Here is a 17,803-nt window from a genome sequence, read left to right as displayed (position 1 = left end):
GGCCTGGATATAGTCATCAAACTGATATGAACTGATAGTAATACAACTTCATACAAAATATCATTGATCTATCACAATTAGTTCCTATCAAACTAACTTAAGCAGAATACTTTACATTGAAAATTGCTAATTAATTCAAAGTCACTGAATCATGACCTAGGGGGCAGGGCCTTGAAATAGTTGTCAAACTGATATGTACTGATAGTAATACAACTTTATATTAAATATCAATGATCTATCACAATTCAAGTAGTTCCTTTGAAAATAACTTATTTAAGCAGAAAACTTAACAATTTTTGACACTGCAGCCATCACCAGAAAAGCAATCCCATTGTCTCGCTTTCCACGACCTTTTGTCACAGGCGAGACAAAAACAAACAAAAAAACTTAAAAAAAAAAAACACAGAATAAGCAGAAATGACGTATCACAAAAATAAACCTTAAAAATGAATTCAAAGAAGATGCAAGCAGTTATAGTGTATAAATTACACCATTCCCATAAAATAACTACAAAAATAGTAATACATGTAATACACATCTGAATATTACAAAATTACTGTAAGATTATATAATTTCTAAAATGACTGGCACATGCTTCTACTTGTAATGGATACAGACTTCACTCAAATTTACTTCCTCTTAAGTTCTTAGGTTCTCGGAAACAGTAATTAATAATTATTATAACAAAAATAGATATCAGCAAGAAGAAACCTTCATCATGTTCATGGCTTCAGAAGCCTACTGGAAACTACAGTTTTAATCCCCTTCCCACAATTACTCACAAGATGTACTTTTGATCCATAAAAAAAATCACCAGATAGATAATTAGTGTTATTCTACTATTCTAAACAAATTTTCAGATTGTTCTACAATTACATTACATATTTGTATCTGACAAGAAATTTGAATGAAGTCTGAAAAGGGGAAATTTGCAATAAAGCAGTATTTTTAGTACCTGAATTTTGAACTAATGCTTGACCTAGGCCTACAAGTAACATTCACAGTAAGGCCAAATTATAGGAATATGTATTATTATATTTTCAACATAAACACTATTAACCTTAAAAAATATTATATATTTTTTTTTTTTTGTTAGTTAGATAACATAACATAAAATCTATAGGATATGGCTAAAATTGCTATGTATTATAGGCATGTCCTAAGTAAGGAAAGACAATCTATGAGTTACTAATCCCTTTTTTGTAATACAGTCATATAGTGATGTTAATCATATTATATACTATGAATTCATTATTATTCATGAGATACCAATTTTCGTTGATTTCACAAAAATTTGTATCCACAAAAATATATGAATCCACAGTAATCAGATATCAGTTCATCATTTTTCTTTTCTTTTATAGAATATCATTCATTCAAAGTCATTTAAGGCATGCATAAAAAGCATGGTTGTTTATTTAAATATAAATTAAAATGGTCTTTTAAAATTAGTGTATGTATTTAATGTTTTAATATATTATTATGAATTCAAAAATATTTCAACATCATAAAGGAATGGTTGAACTTTAAAATTTTTTTAAAATACTATGTTCATTTTCATAATCCTGAACTATGCATTTGTAGTTATAAATTAGTAAATGTTCAATTCATAGGTCATATATGCAAATGATGATCTGTTTGTAAGAAAGACAACATTTCTTATAAAGACTCATTCTCTCCAAATGTTTAAAATAAGGAGGATTTCAACTTGTCATTCAATTAAGAAATCTTTTTTTTTTATTATTTATTTGAATGGGAGATGATAACCAAACTTTGATTATATAAATGTATCGAATTGGCAGCTTGTATTAATCTAATAATCAAATACCAATATGAAAGTTAATGTTAAAATATTAAAAATAGCAGCGTACAATCATATTTATGCCATATCATATTGTAATAATCATGACAATACCTACCTTTCTGATGTATAGAGAGACAAAGTAAACATTCCAGGTGTACTTGATTCCCTCACTAGGAAACATCCTTCTCTTCCTTCCTTTCTTAATACTTGCTCACTTCTTTCTCGAGAATAACTCTTACAAAACCAACTAAAAATATCAACATTTTTATAGATATATTAAAGTATATTTCCTCATTTAGAAAAAAATCTCATTTTTTAAATTACTTAGAACTAATTGAACAGAATTTTCAATATATACACATTTAATAGTCCTAATATGTTAATATATACCGTAATTTTCAGACTATAAGTCCATGTAAAGGTTAAGTCAAAGGACCAATATTTGGCCAAAAGCTGTAAAAAATTCTATGATTGTTCAAAACAATGGAAAGATTGAGAGTCCAAAAAGAATTCACTAGTAGGTCTTGGTATGTGATCAATAAAGAAGGTATTTTATTGTATTTAAAACGTAATTTTTACTGCTTATGCAGTAAAAGTATCATAAATGTAGTTTTGATCTTTTTTTTTTCTTTGAAATACATGTAACCATCTCTCACTTTGAGGAATTTGTTTGTTTTCCTGATGGTATATCAGTTTCCAGTGATTTTGGGTAAATCATAAAGTAGTTCCTGTGTAGCAATATTTTACATGGCACCAATCATTTTTCTGTAAAAGCAATACCAAAAGCAATCCCTTTAGGAACTTTACCTTGTGAAATGACACATTCTTGGAAGTTAATGACTTGCACACCTACGCGAAATCAGAGAAATATTTTTTGCATTTTGTGTATTAAAACATACTCCTTCAAGCATACTTGCAACCTTTATAAGCAATTGAATATACATTAATTATGCTTATGTACTTACTCAAATATTTCTAAATCAAACTTTTTCTTGACATAATTAGCTGGAATATATCCTTGCAGTCTGTAAAAAAAAATAAACATACAACTGTTATTAACTAAGACTTTTATTGCAAAAATAAATCTTAGCATGACTATAGTATCTAAGTATGGCAAATCTATCTTATAAAATGCTCCTCGAAAGATACAATTACCTTCAGTTCAGTAAACGATAAACTTGTACAGGAATAATATTCAAGTATAGTAAACCTCTCTTATAAAATGCTCCTCAAGGGTACCATTACTCTTGTACATTCAGTTTACAGTAAATTTGTACAGGAATAATATTCAAGTATAGTAAACCTCTCTTATAAAATGCTCCTCAAGAGTACCATTACTCTTGTACATACAGTTTACAGTAAATTTGTACAGGAATAATATTCAAGTATAGTAAACCTCTCTTATAAAATGCTCCTCAAGAGTACCATTACTCTTGTACATACAGTTTACAGTAAATTTGTACAGGAATAATATGTAAGTACACATGAAGTATAGAAAACCTCTCTTATAAAATGCTCCTCAAGGGTACCATTACTCTTGTACATACAGTTTACAGTAAATTTGTACAGGAATAATATGTAAGTATAGTAAACCTCTCTTATAAAATGCTCCTCAAGGGTACCATTACTCTTGTACATTCAGTTTACAGTAAATTTGTACAGGAATAATATTCAAGTATAGTAAACCTCTCTTATAAAATGCTCCTCAAGAGTACCATTGCTCTTGTACATACAGTTTACAGTAAATTTGTACAGGAATAATATTCAAGTATAGTAAACCTCTCTTATAAAATGCTCCTCAAGAGTACCATTACTCTTGTACATACAGTTTACAGTAAATTTGTACAGGAATAATATTCAAGTATAGTAAACCTCTCTTATAAAATGCTCCTCAAGAGTACCATTACTCTTGTACATACAGTTTACAGTAAATTTGTACAGGAATAATATTCAAGTATAGTAAACCTCTCTTATAAAATGCTCCTCAAGAGTACCATTACTCTTGTACATACAGTTTACAGTAAATTTGTACAGGAATAATATTCAAGTATAGTAAACCTCTCTTATAAAATGCTCCTCAAGGGTACCATTGCTCTTGTACATTCAGTTTACAGTAAATTTGTACAGGAATAATATTCAAGTATAGTAAACCTCTCTTATAAAATGCTCCTCAAGGGTACCATTGCTCTTGTACATTCAGTTTACAGTAAATTTGTACAGGAATAATATTCAAGTATAGTAAACCTCTCTTATAAAATGCTCCTCAAGGGTACCATTGCTCTTGTACATTCAGTTTACAGTAAATTTGTACAGGAATAATATTCAAGTATAGTAAACCTCTCTTATAAAATGCTCCTCAAGAGTACCATTACTCTTGTACATACAGTTTACAGTAAATTTGTACAGGAATAATATTCAAGTATAGTAAACCTCTCTTATAAAATGCTCCTCAAGATTACCATTACTCTTGTACATACAGTTTACAGTAAATTTGTACAGGAATGTATTTGTAAATCAATGACATCAATTTGTCATCTGATTTCACCTTTTATACAAGTTACATTTCCTCTATTTATGAGAAACTACAATGCAATCTCACGGTATACAAAATATGAAATTATATTACAACAGTACAAATAGAATAATCTACAAAAAGCTTATATAAACCACAAACCATTAAAGTATTTAATTTCTGTTCCTCAAAAACTTCAAAGAGATTATGTATATAAAATTAAGGAGATGTGGTATAATTGGAATTAGACACATATCCAACAGGAACGAAAGGATATAAACAACTATAAGGAACTGTATGGCCTTCAACAATGAGCAAAACCTTTACCATATAGTAAAATATAATAGGCCCAGCATGTCTGTCAAAAATTTAAACTCATGATACCAGTGATTTTAATATTTCAAATTGTTCAATGTCATGAAGTCAACTTTCAGTTTTATAAACCTTAAAGAGGTATACCGCTGCATTTTTATGCACCTGTCCTAAGTCAGGAATCTGATGTTCAGTAGTTGTCGTTTGTTGATGTGGTTCATAAGTGTTTCTCGTTTCTTGTTTTTTCTATAGATTAGACTGTTGGTTTTCCTGTTTGAATGGTTTTACACTAGTAATTTTTGGGGCCCTTTAAAGCTTACTGTTCGGTGTGAGCCAAGGCTCCGTGTTGAAGACAGTACTTTGACCTATAAAGGTTTACTTTTATAAATTTTGACTTGGATGGAGAGTTGTCTCATTGACACTCATACCACATCTTCTTATATCTATATACATAAGGAATCACAATTGTGTTCTATATATTTACCAGAAATTGAGAGTATTCTAATGAAGAACATATATGACGCACTTTTTTACCTCTTGAATTGAAAATAACTATGATAAATCTATCAAATAACATCCTTTAGATGATTTATTGATTGATGGATGGCTGCTCAGTGTCCAGTGACAAATATTTAATGCATATCCAGGACAATAACATGTTAGTGGGATATTTATTCTAGACAGACACACTGAGTGAGGCTTTTAATATGCTAGCTTTTCCTCAAATGTGACCTACCAAATTACACTTATCACAGGTTTTGTTCTTAAATGAGCAACACCACAGTTGCTATTTATGGAGTAGGATATGATTACCCTTCTGGAGCACCTCAGATCGCCCTCATTTTTTGATAAATTTCCTGTTGATCAGTCTTTAGTTTTCTATGTTGTATTTTGTGTGCTTTAGTTTTCTATGTTGTATTTTGTGTACAATTGTTTGTCTTTTCGTCTTTTTTGTCATGGCAATGTCAGCTTATTTTAGACTTAGGAGTTTGAATATCCCTTTGGTATCTTTTGCCTCTCTTTTACAAGGTAACAGTCTGCATAAGGACATATCATCCTACTCATGACACATTATTCTGACTTCAAGCCAACCAGTCTGCTCATACTACAAAATTTGGCAGACAAAAAGTGATATTCAACAGAAAACTTGTGTGTACTGTATGAACAGTCTTGGTTAACGTATTAACTGATCTTCATAGTTTATTGTGTTGTACTGTTACATAGACAATAACTGTTTAGTGTCTTTAAATATCAGCTGAATTTGTATAGGCTAAGAAACACGTGTAATGCGAGCTTCAGCAATCTATTACTCCTGTTTCAAACGGAGTACAGATACAGCTCTTTAAACACAACCACATCTTCGTACTTTTAAATTGGATTGGACAACTTACCCTGCCTTATTTTGAGCTAGCCACTAATGATCTGTATAAACAGTCTTAAGCTTGGGTCGGACAACTAACCCTCCATATTTTGAGCTAGCCATCAATGATCTGTATGAACAGACTTGGGTCAGACAACTTACCCTGCCTTATTTTGAGCTAGCCACTAATGATCTGTATGAACAGACTTTGGTCGGACAACTTTCCCTGCCTTATTTTGAGCTAGCCACTAATGATCTGTATAAACAGTCTTGGGTTAGACAACTTACTCTGCCTTATTTTGAGCTAGCCACTAATGATCTGTATGAACAGTCTTGGGTCAGACAACTTACCCTGCCTTATTTTGAGCTAGCCACTAATGATCTGTATGAACAGTCTTGGGTCCGACAACTTACCCTGATTATTTTGATCTAGCCATCAATGATCTGTATGAACCGACTTGGGTCAGACAATTTACCCTGCCTTATTTTGAGCTAGCCACCAATGATCTGTATGCACAGTCTTGGGTTGGACAACTTACCCTGCCTTATTTTGAGCTAGCCACCAATGATCTGTATGCACAGTCTTGGGTTGGACAACTTACCCTGCCTTATTTTGAGCTAGCCATCAATGATCTGTATGAACAGACTTGGGTCAGACAACTTACCCTGCCTTATTTTGAGCTAGCCACCAATGATCTGTATGCACAGTCTTGGGTTGGACAACTTACCCTGCCTTATTTTGAGCTAGCCACCAATGATCTGTATGCACAGTCTTGGGTTGGACAACTTACCCTGCCTTATTTTGAGCTAGCCATCAATGATCTGTATGAACAGACTTGGGTCAGACAACTTACCCTGCCTTATTTTGAGCTAGCCACCAATGATCTGTATGCACAGTCTTGGGTTGGACAACTTACCCTGCCTTATTTTGAGCTAGCCACCAATGATCTGTATGCACAGTCTTGGGTTGGACAACTTACCCTGCCTTATTTTGAGCTAGCCACTAATGATCTGTATGCACAGTCTTGGGTTGGACAACTTACCCTGCCTCATTTTGAGCTAGCCACAAATGATCTGTATGAACAGTCTTGGGTTAGTCAACTTACCCTGCCTTATTTTGAGCTAGCCACCAATGATCTCTGGTATCATCTACAACTTCATATTCTTCTCCCTATAGAAAAAACCATAATACTAACATGACTACATTCAATGCAGATAATAACATAACAAACTAGCATTCTATGTATATAGATACATATTACCACTGTGCTACAATGTTAGGTTTTTACTGTAATATAAAGGGCCATATGTATCCTGTTTATTTCATTTTTTTATATTGTTCAATTAAGGTGGTACCTAACACTACAGGGAGACAACTCTGTAAAAATCAGATAAACGTTTTAATTACGTTGTATTGTTAATGAAATATTAAGCTTCTCAATGATCAAAATTAGTGTTTGTCAAACTGTTATATAACCAATGAAATTTTTCTGATAAAGTGGTTGGTTCAAATTTTTTGAAATTTTTATATTTTTGTCAAAGGGTTAAAGTAAACATTTTGTCAAAATTTTATGAAAATTAAACGAGCCAAATTAATATTAGTCAAGGTGTTGGGTACCACCTTAATACCTGAGTACATGGAATATACAATTAAAGTATAAACAGTTGTTTCAGTTTACATCCTAAATAATCACTGATTTATAGTTATACAATTATATTTTTTCTCTTTTAAGAAACTACCAACTAAATATCTAGCACTAAAAAGAACTTTTTTTTATATCAAAAAGGAAAAGAAAGTATACTAGTCCCAGCATATATATATCAATCAAAATTCAATAAAAAAACTATTCTGTTTATCATGTTTTTGAAATTCATTCTTTCTTTTCAAAAAGATATATAAATTCAACAAAGTTAAGCAACTTTAATCAATAAATTAAAACAATGCATTTACATGGAAATATTTACATTAAGCATGGAGATCTAACCAAAAGTCTGTTAAAGTGCATGTGGAAAGCATAATTTTCCCTTTCAGGATCATTATTCTTCAGTCAGCTGTGCCATTCATGCGTCCATAGTTATTATCCTAAGATTACGGATTACGGTCATAGCTTTTCCGCTCATGTTGAATCCCGCCTCCGATCCGTAGCTCCAACAAATATCTCTTATTTTGTCGAAAGTCAAAATGTTTTGATGTACGCTATCGCGTAACAAGTACCGGAAGTGAAAGAAAATACTTCTTAGAAAGTTGTCTGTTTGAAATAACATACAACCAATCTGTAAAGTCAATGCTATATACTCTTTTCTAAAAGTAATAAATCATTAATATCTTTGAATTTCTTTACTTATAAATGAAAAATTGCTGATTAATTGACTTGGTAAAAATTGAAAATAGCCGATGATAAAAGTGACTATTGTGAAAATCAGGGGGACTAGATATTGCTTTTGACAGCCTGGCAACGTGAAGGGACGGATGGAAAAGCGACTTTTTCACCCCAGTCACCTGCTAGCCTGAGCCCTCGCCATCAACGACAAAAAAGTCATACCATTATACGACCGCTTTTACAGTCGTATAAAAATAACTATATCAAAAGAGAACAGAATCATCTTTTAAAATGCTGGAATAAATCAATTAGAAATTCTAAAAGAAATAGTTGTGATGATTTTTTTTAACATTAAAACCTTTTTGACTAACTTGCCTTTTGAATTTCAATCCTGATTGATTGATTTATGATTGCTTTATGTCGCATCAGCAAAAAAGGCTATATCACTGCAAAATTTTATTTCTGAAAATCATATCAATTAATATCACTTCTGTTCTCTTCTTATATATAGAGCTAATAAACCTTTCTTCTATTTAATTGTAAGGAAAATACAAAATTTACCTGCTGAAGTTCAAGGTCACCATCTTCTACAGGAGTAAAGTTATAAATAGCAATATAGAATTTCTTGTCGCGAGACTGATTATTGTCCTCAGGCTTTGGTGGAAGTGGTTTGTTTATCACAGATTGCTGTTTTGATACAGATGGTACAGTTGCATCATCTGAAAATTTTTATTGGACTAATTATATTACCATAATAAGTGTTTGAAGCACAAAAAAATTTAATAAACAAAAAAATTGCAATATGCAATTTCAGTTCAGGTTAGTATTTACTGTAAATTCAGAAATTATTGTGTGCATTTATTATTGGGTTGTTGAAGTATGGACAAAAAATGCGATTTTAATAACTGCGATTTCAGGAAAATCTGCATATAAATATATGTATCAGATATCAAAATGAGATTTCTTATTATTGCAATACTCACCCAGTCGTATTATTCGCATTAATAATAAATGGGGAATGTGTCCATTGGGACACAGATGTTGCCCCCGCTTGCATATCATATAAAGTTATAAAGGGACATAACTGAAGAATGCTAAAAGTAAAGCTACCCAAATTTGTACTTGATCTGAGTTTTGTGGTAATAAGTATTGTGTATAAGTTTCATAAAATTTGGTTGAGGCAAACTTAAGTTAAAGATGGAAAACGAAAAATTCAGCAATTTATCTATTTGTAATGGGGCATAACTCTAGAATGATTAAAGTGAAAACCCCAATATTCAAACTTGATCTGTGTTTTGTGGTAATAAGCATTGTGTATAAGTTTCATAACATTTGGTTGAGGCAAACTAAAGTTAGAGAATGGAAACCAACTTTGGGACATACAGACGGACAAGGGTAAAACTTAATGCCCCCTCCGCTACCGCGGGGACATAAAAACCTCGCAATAATTACTGAATTTACAGTATTGGAAATTCCTTACATTTCTCATTTAAGGAATGTGAAGAGACTTACATTTTTTTAAGCATGACATTATTGCATTTGAATGTCAATTACAAGATTAATTGTATTTTCCCACATTTGTTTAAGTATAGCTGGAAAACATTGTATTGAAGGGTATGGATCGTATGAATATATAATAGGGTCACTTATAGTTCCAAATGGGTGTACTATCTGATAATAAAGCATAAGGTCACTTTCTAGCTGTTGTGTAACGAATGAACACTCAACTTACATTTTGGATGTATATGCGATATTTTTTATACACACATTTTCAAGGTGTACTTCCAAGCACCTTACCCTGGAGACGGGATTGTGCACTTGGCATCGACTGACACAGGTTTCTAGAGGGTTTTGATCGATTATATCGTTTTATTTATCTCTTGTTTTTTCTGGCTGGCCATCTATGAAAGGGTGTATTTAGTCAAAGTTGGTTTGGTTTGGTTGTATTTAGGATAATACATGTATATACATAGGAATTGTACGATTTTGAATAATGTATGTATTGCAATAATAATATTTGTGAATATTTATAAAACAATCTGGCGTCCATCGAGCATGATGGGCTGTCGGCAAACTTAGTTTATGTTTATGTTGTTCATATTTCGGGTGGACCTTCAACGGCTTTCACTCAGGTAGATAGAATATTGTGCATTTTTTGAACTGTTGTGAATTTCAAAATTGATTGGGGTCATCTTCATTTATAGTGATAATACATGCATGACATGTATGTACTGTTTTATCACAACTTCACAAGTATTTTTTTCCCTCTCTTTATGCACTCTCTCCACACAAGGCATCTAATTTAAAGTCCCCATTCTAACAGGACATGAGTGAGTATTTATACATCCCACACACCAAACATTGCCAAACAGAAGACCCACTTTGGCAAGGGTTTTACTGTCAGTCAGATGAAAACCAAAAGTGAGCATATTTCTATACCCCAGTCATCCTTTGGGAATCCCAAATATTGAGGATGGCTATCTACCTTTCTCTGGTGTAGTTAAACTACACCCTACAGCATTCCTGTCTATCTGATCACAGCAGGAATAGCGTCCCAATGATTTAGTCCAAACACCAGGGTGGTACTTTGGAAAGAAACAAGCATGTTTCTTCCCTGCAGCTGCAAAGTAAGAAAAACAAATAGATAATTAATTTTTCTGACAAAATTGATATTAAATGAGGGGCAATAGGAGGGGATGTTATCCTGAATTCCCCCAAAAATAAGGCATTCTTTCCAGGATAACAAAAAATTAATCATTAATTCCTGAGTCCTGATAAGTGTAAAACCTGAATTCCTGCAAATATAAAAGCCCAATCCATACATCACGAAAAAGGTCCTTCCTCCTCTCTCAAAAGATACAACAGAAAAAAATTTCAATCACATTCAGAATAGATCTGTTTGTTTTTCTGTGTTAAATATTAATGGCACAGTTTTCATCTACATTGCCAATATTTATAGGGCCGCTAGTTTTTATTGGTGGAAAAAGCCAGGTTCCGGGAGAGACCATGACCTTGACAGGAAAACATTCAGGATAGACCAATATAGTGTTATACAAATATCATCTCTATTTACTGCTAGTCCAAAAAAACTATATTAGATAATGGTAGTTGGCAAATTAAAAGTGTACTTAAACAGATAGTTCCTTTCACATAAATGTTTATATTTATATGATTCTGCATCAAACACTCTAATCACAATTATCATACTCCTCAACCTTTCCTTCCAGGACTGAAAATTATATAGTTTTCTTTAGGTTTGCTGAAAAAAATCTGCACTTGATTCAAATAATAATATAAATTTGGCAACTACATCCTGGTTTCATGATTAATTATATATGGTACAGATTACTTAATTAGCTTGACAAGACTAACTTATCTGGGATGGAGTGCTTTCAGTTAACTTTTAAATTCTAAATTATATCTGGTAAAATCATTCCAAAAGGAAGAAAAGATGATCTAAACTATTGAGTTATATGGGTAAGATCACTCAAACACTTTAACAAAGTTCAAGTTAGAAACACTTCACTAATTTTTTTTTTATAGTTAATTAAAAATGCATTTCCGTCTATATGCCATTTTAATTTTCTTTGTTGATTAAGATTATAACAAAATGTTGACTGCTGCACCCCTATTTTTGACATTTTTTCCTATTATGTCTGAATTATATGCGACTGTCATACAAGTGAGAGGATTAGATAGCTATAAAACCAGGTTTAATCCACCATTTTCTACATAAGGAAATGCCTGTACCAAGTCAGGAATATGACAGTTGTTTTCCATATTCGTTTGATGTGTTTGAGCTTTTGAATTTGCCATTTGATATGGGACTTTCCGTTATGAATTTTCCTTGTTCTTTTTTTTTTTTTTTTTTTTTATTTTTTTCATGTTTATTAATTTAAAACTAACAAAACTGATGTCAAAGACCAATATTTTTTTCAACCACCTTCAGGATAGTGTGTGTTAGTGTATTACACATATCACATACCTGTCAACTTTTCAAAATCTCAATGGGGGATTTTAAGCACAAGAGGACCTAATGCTCCTCTTATAATGTCATAAGTGTTTTTAATCTAATACTATATTGTTTGAATGAGTATGTATATTATCAGCACAAGTTCAAGAAAACTGTAAGATAAAAATAATGATAACCAACATGACATCTCTTTTTATTAATACGACGATTAAAATATTGTAACAAAAAGTTTTACTTATCATCTGCTTAGAAGTACTGTGAATTAACTAAAATTTGGGGTTATCAATTTTCTCAGATGGAGGCCTAGAGAACAGACATTTCATGGGTTGCTTAAATTTGTAGATCACTGCTTAAAAAATAAATGGGGAATGTGTCCATAGGACACAGATGATGCCCCCAGCTTGCATATAACCTTATTAAGAGACATAACTCAAGAACGGTAAAAGTGACACTACCCAAATTTGTACTTGATCTGAGTTTTGTGGTAAAAAGCATTGTGTATAAGTTTTATATCATTTGGAAGAGGCAAACTTAAGTTAGAGAATAAAAACGAGGATTTAGCAATTTTTCCATTTGTAAAAAGGGCATAACTCTAGAACAGTAAAAGTGAGGCCACCAAATTCAAACTTGATCTGTGTTTTGAGGTAATAAGCATTTCACATAAGTTTCATAACATTAAAATTAATATTTGTTTGAGGCCAACTAAAGTTTGAGAATGGAAACAATAATTTCAGCAATTTTTCCATTTGTAAAGGGGCATATCTCTAGAAAGGTAAAAGTAACGCTACCAAAATTCAAACTTGATCTGTGTTTTGTTGTAATAAGCATTGTTTAAAAGTTTCATAACATTTGCATTGGTTGAGGCAAACTAAAGTTAAAGAACAGAAACAAAAAATTCAGCAATTTTTCCATTTGTAAAGGGGCACAACTCTAGAACGGTAAAAGAGACGCCACCAAAATTCAAACTTGATCTGTGTTTAGCAGTAATAAGCTTTGTGTATAAGTTTCATAACATTTGGTTGAGGCAAACTTAAGTTAGAGAACGGAAACGAAAAATTCAGCAATTTTTCCATTTGTAAAGGGGCATAACTCTAGAAAGGTAAACGTGATGCCAACAAAATTCAAACTTGGTCTGTGTTTAGTGGTATTTAGCATTGTGTATAAGTTTCATAACATTTTGTTGAGGCAAACTAAAGTTAGAGAACAGAAACCAATTTTGAGACGTACAGACGGACGTACGGATGTACAGACGGACAAGGGTAAAACTTAATCCCTCTCCGCTACGGCGGGGGCATAAAAAGTTTAAGATAATGTTAAAGTGATCTAGTCTTATATCCACTTCATTTGGTCTCTGCTCAACTGGCAATCATACCACATCTTATTTTCATATTATTCTAATATTTACACACATATATAAGATGCATGTTTGCCATTACCTTGTCCAATGCTTTATACCAAGTTATCCAGTGTCCACTAACTATAAAGAAATAATTGCCATGAATTTGTACTTGAGAATGTAAGAAAGTTTTTATCCCAAAATGAAAGACATTACATAACCAGAATAAAAGATATGTCTTACCATCCCTGAGTTCTTCTATCCATTCCTTTCTTTGGTCATCCTTCAGGGCAACAATATATAATGTAAAAAATTCTGCTCCTTCCCCATATACTACCTGTAACAACCATATAATATAGAAATTTTTCCCATTATCAACTTCTGTCATAGAATTTAAATAGACACATGTTCATGTTATATAAACATAAAAAAAATCATGAAAATAAAAAAATTTCTGTAAATTATCCTATTTTTAACTGGAAGTGTTTGTAGTACCTTACTTTATTCACTAATTGACTTTAAAACAGATGGATCCAAAGATTTATTTATTGGGGAATATCATATTAACATAGGCCATGGGCTGAGATTACAGGTACAAATGTATAAATATATTTTTTCTTCTTGTTTTTCCACCTCATAAAAAATCATTAACTTTTATCTTAAACGACACATTTTGGTTACTTTAATTAATAATTTACACTGAGCTTTTGATCATCACCACATTTTATCTTATTCTGATGTGCGCATTAGATTGCAGCGGTGCACCAGATTATAAAGTGAAACTATAACTGTGAGCTACATCTCATAAGGTCAGTATAATAATAAGAAGGAATTATTTAAATCTGGAATAATTTTGAATTCTGGAAAATTGATAAGCAATGTATGATGAAAACTAACTCAATTAAGGTGGGTTAGCTATACATGCATGGATAGCTTAAGGGAGATTAGTAAATTCATACTGAAATATCAGTCAAAAGTAAAATGAACCTTAGCCATGTTCTTCAGTTATGTTAGTTTTCATCATTCATTTCATCAATTTTCCAGAATTCCAAATTATTCCAGATTCAAACAATTCCTTGTTTAATGATTTTTTATCAAAAACCTTAGTTGAATAGAAGAGTCAGTATCTGGAGTTATATACATGTAACATGTATAATAAAGCAATGTTAAATATTTTTTTATCAATAATAAGATCTTACACAAACAATTTATAAACCTTATAAAACACTTGAAAATTGTCTTGTCTTACCTTGACCAAAAAGACTTTTTACATTCCAAAGTTACATAATTAAGACGTGTGGTAAATTTCAATCTGATTTCAGTACCGATACTGTGTTCACGCCTCTCTTACAAGGATCTGACGACACTCTGTTTTACTTTCTGTTCTGGTAATACCTGTACATCAGCCAAGGAAATTCCAGCTATTTGAAGATGTGTTTCCATGTGACAAAATCTGAGGATCCCGTAAGGTATTTTGAACAGAAAGTACAATGGAGCGCTGTCAGATCCTTGTAAACAGAGCATGGACAGAGGATTGTATTTTAATCAAGATTGGATAATTTCAAATAAACTGTAACCCAACAACACAAGTTTTCACAACAATTTTCATCTAAAAGTTACATATAGCTTTTAATTTTCAAAGGAGGAAATAAACCTACCTATTCAAAATGAATATTTACTGCATACAATTTTATAAAAAAAATATAAATAAATAAGGAGATGTGCTATAACTGCCAATGAGGCAACTATTCATAAAAGACAAAAAAAATACTGAAAGTGAATACCTCACCTTTTTGTTGCTTAACTGTCACGTGGCTCCTATGGACTAAACTATTTATTTCTTAGCAAGCAAGTTGGTTGAGATATAGGGCTCAATTCTATCAACCCAATCTGACCACATTTAAGAAAAATTTTGCAAACCATTTGAATGTTAAACAGTGATGAAAGGAGTCCAACAGCGGCAAGAGTTCAAGACTCAGAAATCTAAAAACCTATGATAAGATTGTGTATCATTTCACATCCTGGCAACATGGGTAAGCCTTGTCAGACACTGGAAATCTAAGCTGATGGTTGCCCTGCTGCCAAGTTTAGATTTTTGATACTGTATTTACAAAAATATGGGTCAATTTTCTTTTTTCTAGACAACTTTAAGTCAATCATTAATTTAGCCTCCCCTAAAAGAGTTGTTTCCTGTGTTCTCTTCCTATCCAAAATTTTCCTGCCTACACTTACTGATTTTAGGCTTTTTTGGTTAAGCATCTATTGTCAAGAACATTTCTTAATATAATCTATGCAAAATATAATCAAAATCAAAATCTTCTTAACCTACCTTCCTATCTTTTTTTTTCTGCCAGAAGGTTAAGAAACAAGTACTGTAAATTTAGAAATTGTTGCAATTTTTTTAAGTGTGAAAAATGCAACAGCATAATCATGATCATGTTTGCAATTATGCAAACTCGCATTTATAATTTCAATAGTGATTTTCCTTCACAAAATATATGTAATAACAATAATTAGATTTTATATTTTTTTACCATTAATCAGTGATTCATAATGATAATGCACACATTAATTTCTGAATTTATTTACAGTAGATATTTTCAACTTACCTGAAAAACGTTGACTTTGTTGTCTAAGGTTTTGTCTTCCACAGCCTCCACTACTTTTATTTTCTCAAGTTTTATTGCACCTTTCAATTTACCTACTTTCTATTACAAAAAAAAAAAGAAAAATCATGTAAATATCGATAATGTCTATATCAAAATGAGGGTTCTATGACAGACTATTACAATTAATGTATATTTATTCAACTTTAGGGAAACTGTATAAATGGTTTAGTAAATTCCTAAACTCTATTATATTGTTTAATTCTGAAACATGCAATGATGTACTGCCTGTTAGAGGAACTCCTATGTAAGTAACTGTCAGTTCACAGAATCATTATCAAAAGTATGGAGTAATCATTTTCAAGCGAAGTAATCAAATTCATTGCCCTTAATTAAGCAATGATTATCAGTGGATTGGCTTAATGCTTTTAGTTAAAAGTTAAAGATTGAAACTTCGATTGAAAGAAATGTCCAGCTGTCTCAAATTGTTTTTAGAAGCTCTGGTTTAGGGTTGTATTTTTAAAGCATATGCATTAAATTACAAATATCTGCATCAATTGTCTTCTGCAAATTCTTGATATAATTGGTTGAAAGAAATGTATCTATCATTAAAAAGTTTCAATTGTTATTTATGCTAAAAAGCTGGAAATAGTGGGTAAAGTTTTAAGGTGAGTTGCCTCGTTCATTGTCATTTAGCCATCTTTTGTTAAAAATCAAATTTTTCTTAATTCATTGATTTAACTAATTCACGTAATTGGTGAGTGAATATCATGAATATACATAGCAATAAGCATGATAAGCATCAATATCTATCAGATAAATAGAGAATATTATATGGCTTTTTCAATATCAACTCGAGACACCAATATACATGATATAATCCCAAGAGCTCTGCTTGAGAAATTATATTGGTTGAGGGTTGATACGGTGTGTGATATTGAAAAGCCACATCATATACACTTTATTATATATCTCATGTGACGTGACGTCATACAGATTAGGGGTTTTATAAAGCCTTTGCAACGGTGACTGATGTCGATGATGTGATGTCATACAGATTAAGGGTGTGATAAAGCCTTTGCAACCGAGACTGATATGGATATCATCAGGGATGGTTGATACAGCACGATTGCCATTGATCGTATTACACATACAATTTACATGTATTTTAATACTACTAAGTATAAATGTCAATGTCAATCAGATAAATGTCAATATCTTCCTACTAAGTCACAGGCTTATATTTTCCTACAAAGTTTCCTGTTATCATCATCATGGTACTTGTAATTGATTAATGATTTTAGAAAATTTACAAACGTCTACAATCATGACAATCAGGGTTTCCCCTGGACCAATTTCTTTTTCCCCACCTCTTTCGCCACTCTCATTTTTTGCCAAATGTTTTTGTTAAGAACTTTTCCTTCTTGCTAACAAAAAAAAAAATCAGTTTGCAGTATTGTTGTCTCCTTTATTATAATTCTACATATCTATTGCATATCCTACATTGTAATAATAAATGAACCCTCAATTAGAATGAATATTTCGAGAACTTTTTTAAAGATACTGTAAAGTTTTACAT

General features: G+C 31.6%; 1 protein-coding gene across 3 annotated transcripts in view; it reads right to left on the bottom strand.

The window, feature by feature from the left end:
* LOC127714939 (tyrosine-protein kinase Tec-like) overlaps window positions 1–17,803 on the bottom strand; it is a 53,604-nt gene that overhangs the window by 25,719 nt on the left and 10,082 nt on the right. For 2 of the 3 annotated variants that reach the window (XM_052220959.1, XM_052220958.1), the window contains exons 3-10: window positions 16,228–16,326; window positions 13,862–13,955; window positions 10,795–10,929; window positions 8,871–9,028; window positions 7,095–7,159; window positions 2,770–2,829; window positions 1,920–2,051; window positions 956–985 (exon numbers count right to left, since the gene is read on the bottom strand). In XM_052220959.1, the coding sequence (XP_052076919.1) occupies window positions 956–985; window positions 1,920–2,051; window positions 2,770–2,829; window positions 7,095–7,159; window positions 8,871–9,028; window positions 10,795–10,929; window positions 13,862–13,955; window positions 16,228–16,326 (773 nt within the window). The remainder of the gene's footprint in view (window positions 1–955; window positions 986–1,919; window positions 2,052–2,769; window positions 2,830–7,094; window positions 7,160–8,870; window positions 9,029–10,794; window positions 10,930–13,861; window positions 13,956–16,227; window positions 16,327–17,803) is intronic. The other variant, XM_052220960.1, reaches the window with a different exon arrangement.

Source organism: Mytilus californianus, unplaced genomic scaffold (genome assembly GCF_021869535.1).
Source record: "Mytilus californianus isolate M0D057914Y unplaced genomic scaffold, xbMytCali1.0.p SCAF_9, whole genome shotgun sequence".
In the NCBI taxonomy this organism is placed as follows: domain Eukaryota; kingdom Metazoa; phylum Mollusca; class Bivalvia; order Mytilida; family Mytilidae; genus Mytilus; species Mytilus californianus.
This window is presented reverse-complemented; position numbering and strand designations above follow the sequence as displayed.